Source organism: Perognathus longimembris, chromosome 16 (assembly GCF_023159225.1).
Source record: "Perognathus longimembris pacificus isolate PPM17 chromosome 16, ASM2315922v1, whole genome shotgun sequence".
Classification (NCBI taxonomy): domain Eukaryota; kingdom Metazoa; phylum Chordata; class Mammalia; order Rodentia; family Heteromyidae; genus Perognathus; species Perognathus longimembris.
The window spans coordinates 15,805,192-15,818,506 of NC_063176.1; the positions used below are offsets into that span (position 1 = coordinate 15,805,192).

Sequence of the window (13,315 nt, forward strand, 5' to 3'; positions counted from 1 at the left end):
ATTAGCACTACTCAATTGCTACCATTCTCCAAGAATGGTTTTCTAACCCAAATCCCACCTGTTTAGCCTGCACTATGTATCCTATACTTCCTAGAGTTCCACCAGAGGAATAGGGCTTCCACAGCCCACACTGTTAGCCAGTTGGACAACACACACACACACTTCATTTCCATCCTGAATGCCCTTCCTACTCTACCTATTACCCACTGGTCCCAACAAATCCCCTGCCCTGGAGTCCTTGTACTGAGCTACAATTCCAAGGGAACTCCAGAATAAGACCACATGTAACCGCCTTGTATTTAAAGGCTACGGGATGGCTTGACATGTGTACTTGGTGTAATAAACAGAGAAGTGTGTTAACTATATTGTTTTTGGACTAGAGAAGGTGACTTTTTTTTTTTTTAACAATCTAAACCTTTACATGTCTCCTGATGGAAGGCAAATTACTCAATAGTCTCAACTTAGAAAACAGACAATTCTTACATTTGCTATTATATCAAGTCTTTATTAAGAAGTAAAGTGCTCAGCATTACAAAACTCTTGATTGTCAAGGGAGACTTGTCTATGAAACATCTTAACTAACTAGTATAGAGGAAAAGAAGACAGACAAGGGACAAGGACATAATTCTACATTACCAATATAGAAACATATATAGAACTTATGGGTAAAAACAATTTTGCGAACCGTTACAAGTGAAATGAAAAGCAGCATAATAGTAAAGTCTCATAATAAGAAGTCTCTAGTGACCATAATCAATATATGGCACAGGGTCAGTATATATGGATACCACATAATAGATGCACTTCAAATTGAAGTTTGTTTACATGTAACAACCTGACACGCATACATAAATATGTAAAACTAAATTTCCCAGGAATGCAAACATTAATGCGTAGGAAGAAAGAACTTGGTATAGGAAAGCAGTCAAAAATGGAGCCATACAGAATGTCTACTAAAGAGACCCAATGTTTCAACTCTACAGAGGCTAAACTAAAAAAGCTTGTCTGGCCTGCCTATCTTTTATTAAAGTTTCAACTGACATAGCTTTCAATTGAATGAATCAGTTAATGCACAAAGAAGCAATATTAAAAAGATATTCTTCTTCTGGTTGTCCAACTGAGGGTAACTCACCAATGCTATATCATGGCTTCTTTGTCCCATGAACTCTCAAAGGTCATACAATACTTACTATGTTTGAAAAACAGCACTGTCATTTTTTTTTTAGCACTGTCATTTTTATTGAGAAATGGATTCTGCTTCATTAATTTGACAAGATTCTTCTCTTAATGAAACCAACTGATACTGATTGAAAGTCCGGTTCATACCCTCTGTGAACAAACTAACCTTTATTAAATTGTGAATTCTAGCAATGACATATAAGATTAAGATTATCCTAGGCTAGGCACCATGGCTCTTGCCTATAGTCCTAGCTATTCAGGAGGCTAAAAAGCTGAAAATCAAGGTTTGAAGACTGCCATGGCAGATAACTTTTAAATAACCAACAAAAAGCTAGAAGTAGAGATGTGGTTCAAGTGGTAGAGAACTAGCCATGAGCAAAAGGGCTAAGATGTTGAGGCTCTGAGTTCAAGTCCCAGTACCAGCACGCAAACTAAAGATCCTAAACTCTATAAGATGGTATATTAAACAGTACCAAATGAAGATTGTTTTATAAACTTTGTAAATTTGAGAAGTCCCTTAAGATTTGCTTATAATGAACATATTATTTGTAATGCATACAAAAAAAGACCCAAAATGAAAACCTTTGTAAGCAGGTCCCAGCAGACTGGTTGACACATGAGGAAAAATCTTCATAGTAAGCAAGCTGTTGAAAAAGTCAAAGTTATCGACAATTTAAGACTTCTTCCAAATCCTGAGTGATCATTAGAAACATCATGGTGTCCTACTTTCATCTTTGGTGGTTTTTGCAGGTCATGTTAAAGATTAAGTTTAAATACTACAAAAACTAAGTGATAGTTATGAAGACATCAGACATGAGCAAACAGTAACACAAATAGCGCTTAACCTTTTTCTCACGTATTGGTGCAAATCTAGCTTGATGGCGAGTTCCATGCTAGGGAGCGTCTGGAGTTCTCTTCTGCTTCATTTTTGAGAAAAGTCCACCTCCAGGTGGGTGGCTGCAAAGAAAGCCACCTTGCTTAGACAAAGTTATGCACTAAGCCCAGGAGTCACATGGGAGTAGAAAGGAAGGAATGCCCTTCACACATGGGACAACAATGACACTGGTGATTTGGGGGGCTGGAAGTAAACTCAGAAGCCCTTTCACAGTTCTCTATGAGCTTTGAAGGCTACTTCATTGTCAACTGAAAAGTCCGGGGCAGGTTAGCACCTTGTCATACCTCTCAATCTACTTTCCAAAGTGTGTATTTTTAATTCAGTATGTACATCTAGATTTGTCATAGGAGAAAAAGAAAAAAGAAGCCTTTGATCCATGGGTAGCATTTCTGTTAAATAAATTAAAGTGCAGACAATCAACAATTAGTGCCAGACCAGCAACCTTTGGTAGTAGTGGGGTATAAATAGTGTATGTGCGTGTCACGTCAATTCAGGGCAGCAGCCTTGCGAGGTGGCCTCGGGGGCGCACTGTCACACAGGCCCTACACGTGGACATTGGCACTGGAGTCTTCACCTCCCCCTTCCAGGCCCTCTGTGGACTGAGAGGAGGAAGGCCGGGAGTTTCTGGGACGAGGCTGACCGCTGACACCCATGGGTGGCGTGCCTTGACCCTGCCCCGTCTGAGAAGCCGCGTCGTCTGATTCCCAGCGCTCCAACTCCTCCCGCACCAGCTGCTCCATCTGCTCGCGGTGGCGCTCACCGTCACGACCCAGTCTCTCATCCTGAGAAGGGAAAAGGAAGCCACACAGTTCGTCTCTAGGAATATTTCTTAAAGAACCGTGAGGAGACTCACAGGGAATAATTTTATGTCAGATTTTGCTAACGTCGTACTATAACTACAACTTCTTGAAATTCAAGTGAAAGCTAGGACTTTGACTTTGGAAAAAATTCCACTGGGTATTTCCAATGCTACTTCACCTTAGAAGTAAGTGCTTATCATTCATCTGCAGAATTATTGGGCAAAAGGAAATCACTACCGAAATATAAAGATAAATTTTAAGTTATATGAAAATAGTGTTAAGTGAGTTATTAAAAAATGAAACGTTATTAAAATCCCTGCTAAAGAATTTTTCATTAGTCTTAGAGGCTATATGCTTTCTAGAACATTTTTTTGTTAACATGTACTTTGATATAAAGAACATATTTTGTATGCAATGCATAAATCTTGCATTATATTTGTAAAATGCAATGTATGGCTTAGGGGTCCAAAAAGCAGTTAAATGATGAAATAACATTGCTTTTGTAATACACAAATTTAAAAAATAACACTGTAAACAAAAAGAAAGTCACATATTATTGGAGATGGGAGGTATGTTTGCCAACTGAAAAATTACCAAGGGGCAAAATGACCTGTTTCTTGTTAGATAGGGCTAGAAAGATGCAATAACTAATAGCAATTCTCAGTCACTGAGTAACTGTCCACTTAATTATTAATCCCTTTAGGGATGGCAGGACCGTCAATATGGAGTACTTAGAGTTGAATCTCAGCTGGGCACCAATCCTTCACACCTGTAACCTCAGCTACTTCAGAGGCTGAGAACTGGAGGCATGACTAGAGGCCAGTCAGAGAAGAAAAGTTCAAGCCTGCCCATTTTATTTGTGTCATTTCTAGCACTTGAACTCAGGGCCTGGGTGCTGTCCCTGAGCTTATTTGCTCCAGGCTAGCACTCGACCACTTGAGTCACAACTCCACTTCCAGCCTTTGGATGGTTAATTGGAAATACGTGTGTCACAGATTCCCCTGACTGGGTTGGCTTCCAATCATGATTCTCAGATTTTTAATTCTTTAGAAAATAAAATTTACAAACACTGTTAAATCTCACTTTCTAAAAAACAGTAACATAAAGGATATTTTTCTTCAGAGTCTCCAGCACAGACAGACAGACAGACACACACACACACACACAGTTAGTGAACATCTCAGCAGTCAGGTGTCTCCTGACCACGGCCACTTGCCTCAGCCACCCCATCCAGCAGCCTCCCCAGCACCTCCCGTCTCTTCAGCTTGGCTCGCTCCATGATCTCCAGCTTTACAATCACGGCATCGATCTTGGACACCACGCTGCCAATGGAGTGCTCCATGCGGTCCACCCGCCTCACCAGGCTGCAGGAAGCCAGGAGACCAGAGCACTGGGTCATTAACAGATCAGAGTTTTCACGTGCAAATGACATGTGTTGGGAGAACAGCCCTATGCTGCCCGTGGGAGCGCTACCTGTAGCAGACTTCCTGCCAGTAAGCATGGTCTCTCTAAAGTCTTTAAAAGCTGTGCCACCCTTTTTGTCCTGGAGCAGTTTTAGAACTCAGGGCCTAGACACTGGCCCTTAGCTTCATTGCTCAAGTACGGTGCTCTACCTCTTGAACCATACCTCCACTTCCAGCTTTTTAGTGGTTAATTGGAGATAGGAGTCTCATGGACTTTCCTCTAGAGGCTGGTGTTGAACTTCAATCCTCAAATCTCTTGAGATATTAGGATTACAGGCCTGAGCCACCAGTACATGGCAAGTGAATTTTCTAAAGGAAAGTTGATATGTGTGATTTGGGGCCTCAAAGACATTCGCTGGAGTGCTACGATTTGAAAAATGGCTCCACCAAACAAGCTACAGGCTACTGTTTAAATAAGGTATTGTTCATCTATAAAATGGAATTTTAAGAGGACAATAAAAATTATATTGTGACACAATATTTAAAGAAATACAATTATTTTCACAACATATTTAGTAAATAAAACAGTAAGAAAATGCCATGATCATTTACCACACCATTATTTTGTATAAAAAGTGTTATATAAATACCTTAAAAATATATCACCAAGATGGGAACTTATCCAGGAGGAACTGGGGTGTGACAATCCCAGTGGCTCAACTCCAAACCTCCCAGGAGGAGCATGCAGCCATGTGTGCGCCTTGAGATGGGGTTAGATTTCTGGCCATCAAATAGCATGTCAGCTGTCCTATCTCCCAGCCACCTTTATAAATGAGCTGAACAGGGGGCTGGGAATATGGCCTAGTGGCAAGAGCGCTTGCCTCCTACACATGAAGCTCTCGGTTGGATTCCCCAGCACCACATATATGGAAAACGGCCAGAAGGGGCGCTGTGGCTCAAGTGGCAGAGTGCTAGCCTTGAGCGGGAAGAAGCCAGGGACAGTGCTCAGGCCCTGAGTCCAAGGCCCAGGACTGGCCAAAAAAACCCCCAAACAAACAAAAAATAAATAAATAAATGAGCTGAACATCAAAAAAAAAATATATCACCAAGATAAGTTCTAGAACAAGAGCATAAAAATTCTGCAAATTCCTACTAAGAAAACTGTGACTGCTTAGTATCATTTTATTATCATTAGTATTTACTTAATTATTATTTACTATTTAAATTTTTTACTTTGGTATAATTCTTTAAAAACTTCAGTATTGGGGCTGGGAATATGGCCTAGTGGCAAGAGTGCTTGCCTCCTACACATGAAGCTCTCAGTTCGATTCCCCAGCACCACATATATGGAAAATGGCCAGAAGGGGCACTGTGGCTCAGGTGGCAGAGTGCTAGCCTTGAGCGGGAAGAAGCCAGGGACAGTGCTCAGGCCCTGAGTCCAAGGCCCAGGACTGGCCAAAATAAATAAATAAATAAATAAATAAATAAATAAATAAAAACTTCAGTATTACAATGCTATAGCAATTTTCCATAAGGGCTAACAGTAAGTGAAAAATCTTTCTTTTAGAAAAAGAAAATCAACTAAATTTTACGAAGAAGGATGATAGTCTGTAGTACTTAAAACTATTTGAAGAAATGATTCACAAAAACTTTCCAAATTTCAAGTTCAAGAAACTCACAGAATTGCAAATTAAAGATCAATAAAAGCCACAGAACTAGAGCACTGATGGTTAGTAATGGAAAGGCGTGTGAGTAGAGTGGCAGGAAACTACTGCATCGGACTCGAGCTCTGTTCAGCCCCACCTCGGCCCAACCATTTATCCTTACACCTGAAACTCTTCATAAGAGACGCCACTGGAGACGCTTCCCCTCCTCCTGGAGCTGTGTCCACTGTCGTCATCGTCATCTTCCTCAGAGTCATCCAGGCTGCGTGGGAAGCTTCGGCCACTCAGGGGACGTGGTAGAGAGCTGTGGTCCAGGTCCAGGTCCTCCTGCAGTGCAAGCACGAGGCACGTGTACGGTGTCTTAGCAAAGGAAAAGGTGGCTGGAAAACCTAGCTAGCTCAGCTGGCCCAGGACTCCCACAGGCTTCAACTTTATGGACCAACATATGTATAAATAGATTTTAAACAAAGGGTAAGGTGTTACTAACTTTTTATCTGGATGAGAACTAGAAGTAGAATTATAACAGAGAAAAAAAAAGTAAACCAAAGAGTACATTTATCACCTTTTTCATAAAAGAAAACATTAATACCTCAGAAGTAAGAGAGAAATAACCACAGAAAAAGTTTTGGCTAACTTAAACTTGGGAAACGCCTATGTGTTGTTCTTCTGTTCATATCTCACTATGACTATTGAAGTTCTTCACCTAACAGGACTTGCCTATGGAGCAGTGTTTAGGAATCACTATACCGGAGTTCTCTATAGCAAAGTGTTTTGCCCACAATATTCTCCTAAACTCTCTGCACACTATAAATATATTTATATCTACAGAATATGCTGTGTGTATGTGCACGTGTGCTTATATGTGCACCAGTATCAGGGCTTGAACTCAATCAAGGCTTGCAGTCTTTTTTTTTTGTCAGTCATAGGGCTTGAACTCTGGGCCTGGGCGCTGTCCCTGAGCTCTTGAGCTCAAGGCTAATGCTCTACCACTTGAGCCACAGCACCACTCCTGGCTTTCTGGTGGTTAATTGAAGATCGGAGTCTCATGGACTTTTCTGCCCTGGCTGTTTGAATCATGATCCTCAGCTCTCAGCCTCCTGAGCAGCTAGGATTACCAGCATGAGCCACTGCTGCCTGGCAAGGCTTTGCACTCTTGCTTAGCTTTTTCACTCAGGGCTAGTGCTTTAGCACTTGAGCTATCCTCCAGCTCAAGCTTTTTGGCTGGTTAATTGAAGTAAGAGTCTCAAGGACTTTCCTGCCCAGGCTGGCTCTGAACCTCAATCCTCAGACTTCAGCACCCTGAGTAGCTAGGATTATAGGTGTGAGCCAGCACCTAGCTGCAGAATGCATTATTTGGCTTCATCACAGTCTAGTTTCACTCTTTACCCTGACTTTTGTACAAATCATACACTTTTATTGCATTTTACATTATTATTCTGTTATATATCCTTTTGGGAGCAATAATGAATACCTCAGTTAAATAAGGATGAGAGATGAAAACGACGGAAAAAGAGAGAAGGATTTACTGTAGGTAAACATTTAATAGAGTGTTTGATATTTAGAGGGGGCTGAACCCCAGCCATGGTCTCCAAACTAGTCTTACTCTCTCTCTTTCCAAGTCGTCTCTCATCTGCTGGTGCTCATGTTCTGTTAGCTCCTGGTCTCCATCTTGGTCATATTTCGTGAATATTGCTTCTATCTCTGCATCCGTATGGCCCTTCCTGAAATCGTTCAGAAGACACAGGTAAACTCATTCTGTGCACACGTTGAACCCAAACCCAGAGATGTCAAAATGTAGCAGGAAAGGAGAAAGTGTTGAGTGGGTGTGAGGGGGTGGAGGGGGAGGCACTAGGCCTCCTCTCCAAGGATGTTCCAGAAAGACACTTGCCTCAAAAACACAAGCGCTCCTTCTTGAGTGCTTGACTAGAAATCATCTCTCACCAAGAATCTGTCTTTAGTAGAACAAACGTCCCAGGGCTCAGGCAGGATGACTCTTACCCCTTGAGATCTTGGCGAAGTTCATCAAAGTTTAATTTGCCTCCTCCTTGCCGCAGACACTCTGAAATGTCATCCACACTATTCTTTTTCAGTTTCAGTTTAACCAGGGCTTTATGGTAACCCTACAGGAAAAAGAGAGTTTTAAGAGAGAGAGGGAGAGGGAGGGGGAGAAGGGGGGGACTTTAATTCATTCTCCTTTTGCATTTATTCCATTTTTCAGATGTAGTAGTAACTACTGTAAAACTAGTGCCTGGTCATTGGTGGCTCACACCTGTAATCCTAGCTACTCAGGAGGCTGATATATGAGGACTGAGGTTGAAAGCCAGTCTGGGCAAAAGTGTCTGTGAGAGTCTTTATCTCCAATAAACTACTCAGAAAAAGCCACAAGTGGGTCAAGTGATAGAGTGCTAGCGTTGAGCACAAAGAGGCTCAGGAACAGTGCTCAGACCCTGAGTTGATGCCCAAGGGTCAGCAAAAACAAAGCAAAACAAAACATAAAAACAACTAGTCCCTGGTGGAAGAAGGCAGCTTAACAAGAATGAAGTCAAGTAAGAAAAATGAAAACAACTACAGGTTTCAACCCATCTGCCACCAAAAATAAGACAGAAATGTGAGAGTCCTTAGAATACCAAGCAAATAGCCATAGATTATTATTTTTCAGTCTCTGACAGCAACATCTCCTTATATGTGTGAAGTATTTTTCTTTCTAAAAAGAGAACTGTGGATGAGGATACTTAAGTCACAAACTAGAAGCACAGCTGGATGTAGCTCAACACTGAAGCTGTGAAAGGCCCTGGGTAGACCTCCAGCACTGCAAACTGCAGATGCTTCATTTTATGTAGGGAATAAAAATAATTCTGTGAATTATGGATGATCCTACCTTTCTGATGAGATCTGAGAGCTCCATTTCAGTTTTCTGCTGGGCCAAATCAGATTTCACTTCAGAGTAAGTATCATTGATAATGGCCAAAAACATATTCTGTTTGGAAATTAAAGAAATTACAAACATCAAAAATTGCCACATGCCCTCTGAAGACTTTATGAAAGTCACTGTTTTGCTACATATTCTTTTGTAAAATTATTTTCCCATTAAGTTAGTCCAGACAAAAATATAAAATGCATGTTCATTTACAAAAGCATGAAATTTTTTTATACAGAAATTATGACACTGCAATGAACATGGTTGTGCTGGTAGCTTTAGTATGGCCTTGACTGTGGTCATTTTGGGTAAATGCCCAAAAGCGGGGGAGCTCAATGTTTAGTCTTTTGAGAAACCTCCATATTGCTTTCCAGAATGGCTCAACAAGTTTGCACTCCCATCAACAGTGTAGTAGCATTCCCTTTTGGCCACACCCCCTCCAGCATCTGTTATTATATTTCTTGATAATGAACATTTTAACTGGGGTACGGTGGACTCTCAATGTTGTTTTGATTTGTACTTCTTTTATGGCCATAGATGTTGAACATTACTTCATGTGTCTACTGGCCTTTCTTATTTCTTCTTCAGAGAAGTGTCTCTTGATATCTTTGGCCCACTTGCTAAAGGGGTGGTTTTTTTTTGAGTATTTGCTTTTGTGTGGGATTCAATTTTTGAGCTCTAAGTATATTTTAGATATGAGGTCCTTGTCTGTTGTATAGCTAGGTGAAGATCTTCCTTGAATTCCTGGCTCTAATTTTGCTTTGGCAGATTCCTTTTTTTTTTAAAGAAAAGAAAACAAGAGAAATTGAAAGTAATTCTTGCAAGTGAGCATGAAAGTGTTGACATTTGCATTAAAGAAACATAAGCACCTCCTACTTTTGAGAAAAACCATCATTTTAGGCAATTTAAAAAATATATGCTTGTTCTAGGTTTTCTGAAACACACACACTACTTAAAACTGTGAAATGAGAAAAAACAGAATAAAGTTTTCTAAATTCAACATTTGTGTCTATTTTCTAGGCTTTTATCTAAAATAATGATGAGTAGAATGTGATTTGTGAGCATGAAATTCAGTCACTTAACTATAAATGAAAGTGTACATACCAAAAGAATGAAGAACATAAAGAACACAAAAGTAGTGAAATAAAGTGGTCCCAAAACTCGATTCGCTTCCTCAATCTCTGCAAAGTTGACATCACCCAGAATGATACGAAACTGAGTGAAGCTAAAACAAAACAAAACAAATCACCACAATACAAAACCAAAGAATAGCTAGGAATGAATGCACATATATTAAAAAATGATTTCATGTTTGGGCTTTTTTAGACAATCATAGTCAACTTCTAAATAGCAGAAATTTGTCAGTAACTATGGAGAAATCTTGCTACTTATCCGGGCAATCGGTGACAACTGCTTTCATATTAGATGTCATTTCCATTAGGTTACTATTAATGTAACCATAGGATTTTTGTTTTTGTCAGTCATGGGGGTTGAACTCAGGGCATGGGTGCTGTCCCTGAGCTTTTCTGGTTTTCTCGTGGTTAATTGGAGGTAAGAGTCTCACAGGATTTCCTTCCTGTATTGGGATCTTCCTATTTCAGCCTCCTGAGTAGCTAGTATAGGTGTGAGCCACTGGCATCTTGCCAATGTAATGATTTTTAAATGAGTTATATAGCAGGTGACTGTAACTATTAATATATAAATTGGGTCTGGAGTTAAAAGTTCTTCAAAGGGGAAAAAAGGTGAAGAACGGTAGTCAGAAGTGGATGCGTTGAAAGATCTAATATTGTCACATTCGCTCAGAATGAGGCCCAAAGTGGATGGGAGCTGCCTGTGCAAGTCATAAGAAAAATTACCTCCATTCCAGACTTTTACCAGTTAGCAAGATTCACTAAGATTCTACTCACAAAACATGATTTACTTTCATGGCCTTCTCCTTTCCTGACTACGCTTTTGTAAATGGCATAAAGGTTGACACTGAGCCACTGATTTTTCTCTTTCCATTTTTTTTTCTCCTTTTTTTTATGCTGATAAAATTCAGGGCCTGAGGGATACCTCTTAGCTTTTCCCGTTCAAGGTTTGGTGTTCTACCACTTGAGCCACAGTTCTACTTCCAGCTTTTTTCTCGCTGCCAATGATTTGGCTGCCTGCACTGGCCTTAAACTATGATCCTCAGATCTCAGCTGGGATTGTGGGATTGAGCCACTGGCCCCTAGCAGATTTCTTTGTATACCTAGAAACTTTGGAAAGGCTAATCATTCATGTACTATTCTACTTTTCCCCATGGATATTAGAAATACACGTTCTTTTCCTTACAAAATACCTTGGAGTTCAAAATACATGGCAACAATATTCAACAGGAACCAAAGTTCAATCAAGTAAGCACATTTCGGGGATAAGAATCGAGCCCACTATGCTCCCGGGCTACCTCCCCACCAGCAGTAAATGGCCTTCTGGAAACCCCGTCCACACTGGACGCCAAGGTGACCTTGGCTATGGAGAGGGCTGGCTTCTCTGGCTGTGCTGCCATCTCTCTACTTAAGAGCTGCATTTCAGAACATAACCTCATCTTTTCCTCGGTGCACCAATGGTCCTTTCTAGTAAATAACAATGTGTAATTCTTGCCGCTCACATAGAAGCCATGGAGTTTTTTAACCTTGAAGGAAGTGGCATCTGTGATTAAACTTTTCTTCTTGAATTCCTACATACTTACATACACTCTTGGAAAGTACTGAAGTCATCCACCTGAGTGCCGAAGATAAGGTAGGCCAATTGAGCATAGGCTAAGAAGATAATGAAGAACATAATGGTGAAGCCAAAGAGGTCTTTGGCACAACGAGACATGGTTGTGGAGAGCTGACTCATGGTCCGGTTAAAACTGATGAATTTGAAGAGCTGTAAGAGAGAGGAGACACCAGCAGATAAATGGGGTATACACATACAATGGAATATTATTCCTCCATCTAAACTAATGGAATTGTGATCTATGTGATGAATCTTTAAAACACTATGCCTAGTGAAATAAGCATGTACCAGAGGCCAAATGCTATACGATTCTACTACAGGAGGTACTCGGAGTAGTCAAGTTCGTAGACGAAGCAGAAAGATGGGGTGAAGGGAAGAACAAGGGGTTGGTAACAAGGATATGAAGTCATATATTATGTGTCACATCTGTGAGATACTGAAGTACCAGTACTGTATCCTCGGCACCCAGGGGGTCTAGGAAGGAGGAGGTGGACCACGTGGACCACACAGTCAAGTCTCACGGAGCACTGCTGTGGGCAAAGACCCGAAACAACTGTCTGTGCTGTACAGTGCACACATGAAGTGCAGGACAGGCTACGTGGCTCTGTACAGAAGCGTAGGTGCAGGAGCTCATGGGACATTTGAAATGGAGTTATGATCCCTCTCTGGAAGAACTTAAAGGTCAAGTTTTAAGGAACAAAAGCAGAAAGTAAAAGGCAAGTGCTAGAAAGAAATGGCTAGAATTTTACTTAGTGGTCCCTTATAAACTGATTCTGGCCACAACAAATTTTTTCTGAAGGATGGTATAATCAATATTGCTTAGTGAAATTCATATTCATTACTTATGTAATTTGGCAGTGCTGGAGATCAAGGTCTTGTCAGGTGTCATATATAGGAGGCAAGTGCTCTACCACTGAGCTCCACTGCCCCCATCGAATTCCTATTTTGCGATAGAAGTTTGCTGTTTGGTGACGGTTTCTCTTGAATACGCACAGACCTCAATAGATATTCTACAAGACCCAGGGGGAAGTGTATGACATTTTAGCTTCAGGACATACAGGTGATAACAATTCTGGAAAATGCATGGCTGTTGGTGAGTATTTTCTAGACTCGTGCTCATGAGAACTTTTTGTGCTGCTGAAAAAGATCTGTGATTTCCATTTCCCAGTACAGGAGCCACCAGCAACACACAGACCCTAAGCACTTCTGAGATGGCTAGGGGGACAGAAGAACTGAGTTTGCATCACAGTTCATCTGCATGTAGGCTTAACCATGTGCAGTCACATGTGGCCAGAGCTACTGCCTTGCACAGCACAATCCTAGACCTGAGCTGCTGGCAGGTGGGCAGCAGCCTGAGAACTCAGCTTCCCACATCTCCAGAAAAGCAGCTCCCTCCATCTTCCACACCCCTGCAAATGCACATTATGTCTGAAGACAAGACAGGAGTGACTAAAGCCTCCTTACGGGAAACCTCTGATGCAACCTCAATTCTGGGTGGAGCCGTTCTGGCTTCCTCCTGCAAAGGGCTGATCCTTCCAGTGAGCAATTTCAGGAATGGCATTTCTTGTCCTACATCCTGCACCCCTACTTGTCTCTCTCAGGTCCTTTACCTCCCCTGATCACTCCAGTATATGAACCTCCCGACCTGCCACTGTGTTAGAGTGGCCCAGAAAGGCAGGTCCAGCAGACAAACTAAGAAGGCCTCTTACTTC

General features: G+C 41.2%; 1 protein-coding gene across 2 annotated transcripts in view; it reads right to left on the minus strand.

Annotated features, from left to right (window-relative positions):
• Positions 1 to 2,215: 2,215 nt before the first annotated feature.
• Pkd2 (polycystin 2, transient receptor potential cation channel) overlaps positions 2,216 to 13,315 on the minus strand; it is a 35,494-nt gene continuing 24,394 nt past the window's right edge. The window contains exons 8-15 of one of the 2 annotated variants that reach the window (XM_048364642.1): positions 11,572 to 11,753; positions 9,963 to 10,083; positions 8,820 to 8,918; positions 7,940 to 8,061; positions 7,545 to 7,662; positions 6,105 to 6,268; positions 4,124 to 4,238; positions 2,216 to 2,856 (exon numbers count right to left, since the gene is read on the minus strand). In XM_048364642.1, coding sequence (XP_048220599.1) covers positions 2,617 to 2,856; positions 4,124 to 4,238; positions 6,105 to 6,268; positions 7,545 to 7,662; positions 7,940 to 8,061; positions 8,820 to 8,918; positions 9,963 to 10,083; positions 11,572 to 11,753 — 1,161 coding nt within the window. In that variant the 3' untranslated portion in view covers positions 2,216 to 2,616. Of the gene's footprint in view, positions 2,857 to 4,090; positions 4,239 to 6,104; positions 6,269 to 7,544; positions 7,663 to 7,939; positions 8,062 to 8,819; positions 8,919 to 9,962; positions 10,084 to 11,571; positions 11,754 to 13,315 lie in introns of both variants that reach the window. The other variant, XM_048364641.1, reaches the window with a different exon arrangement.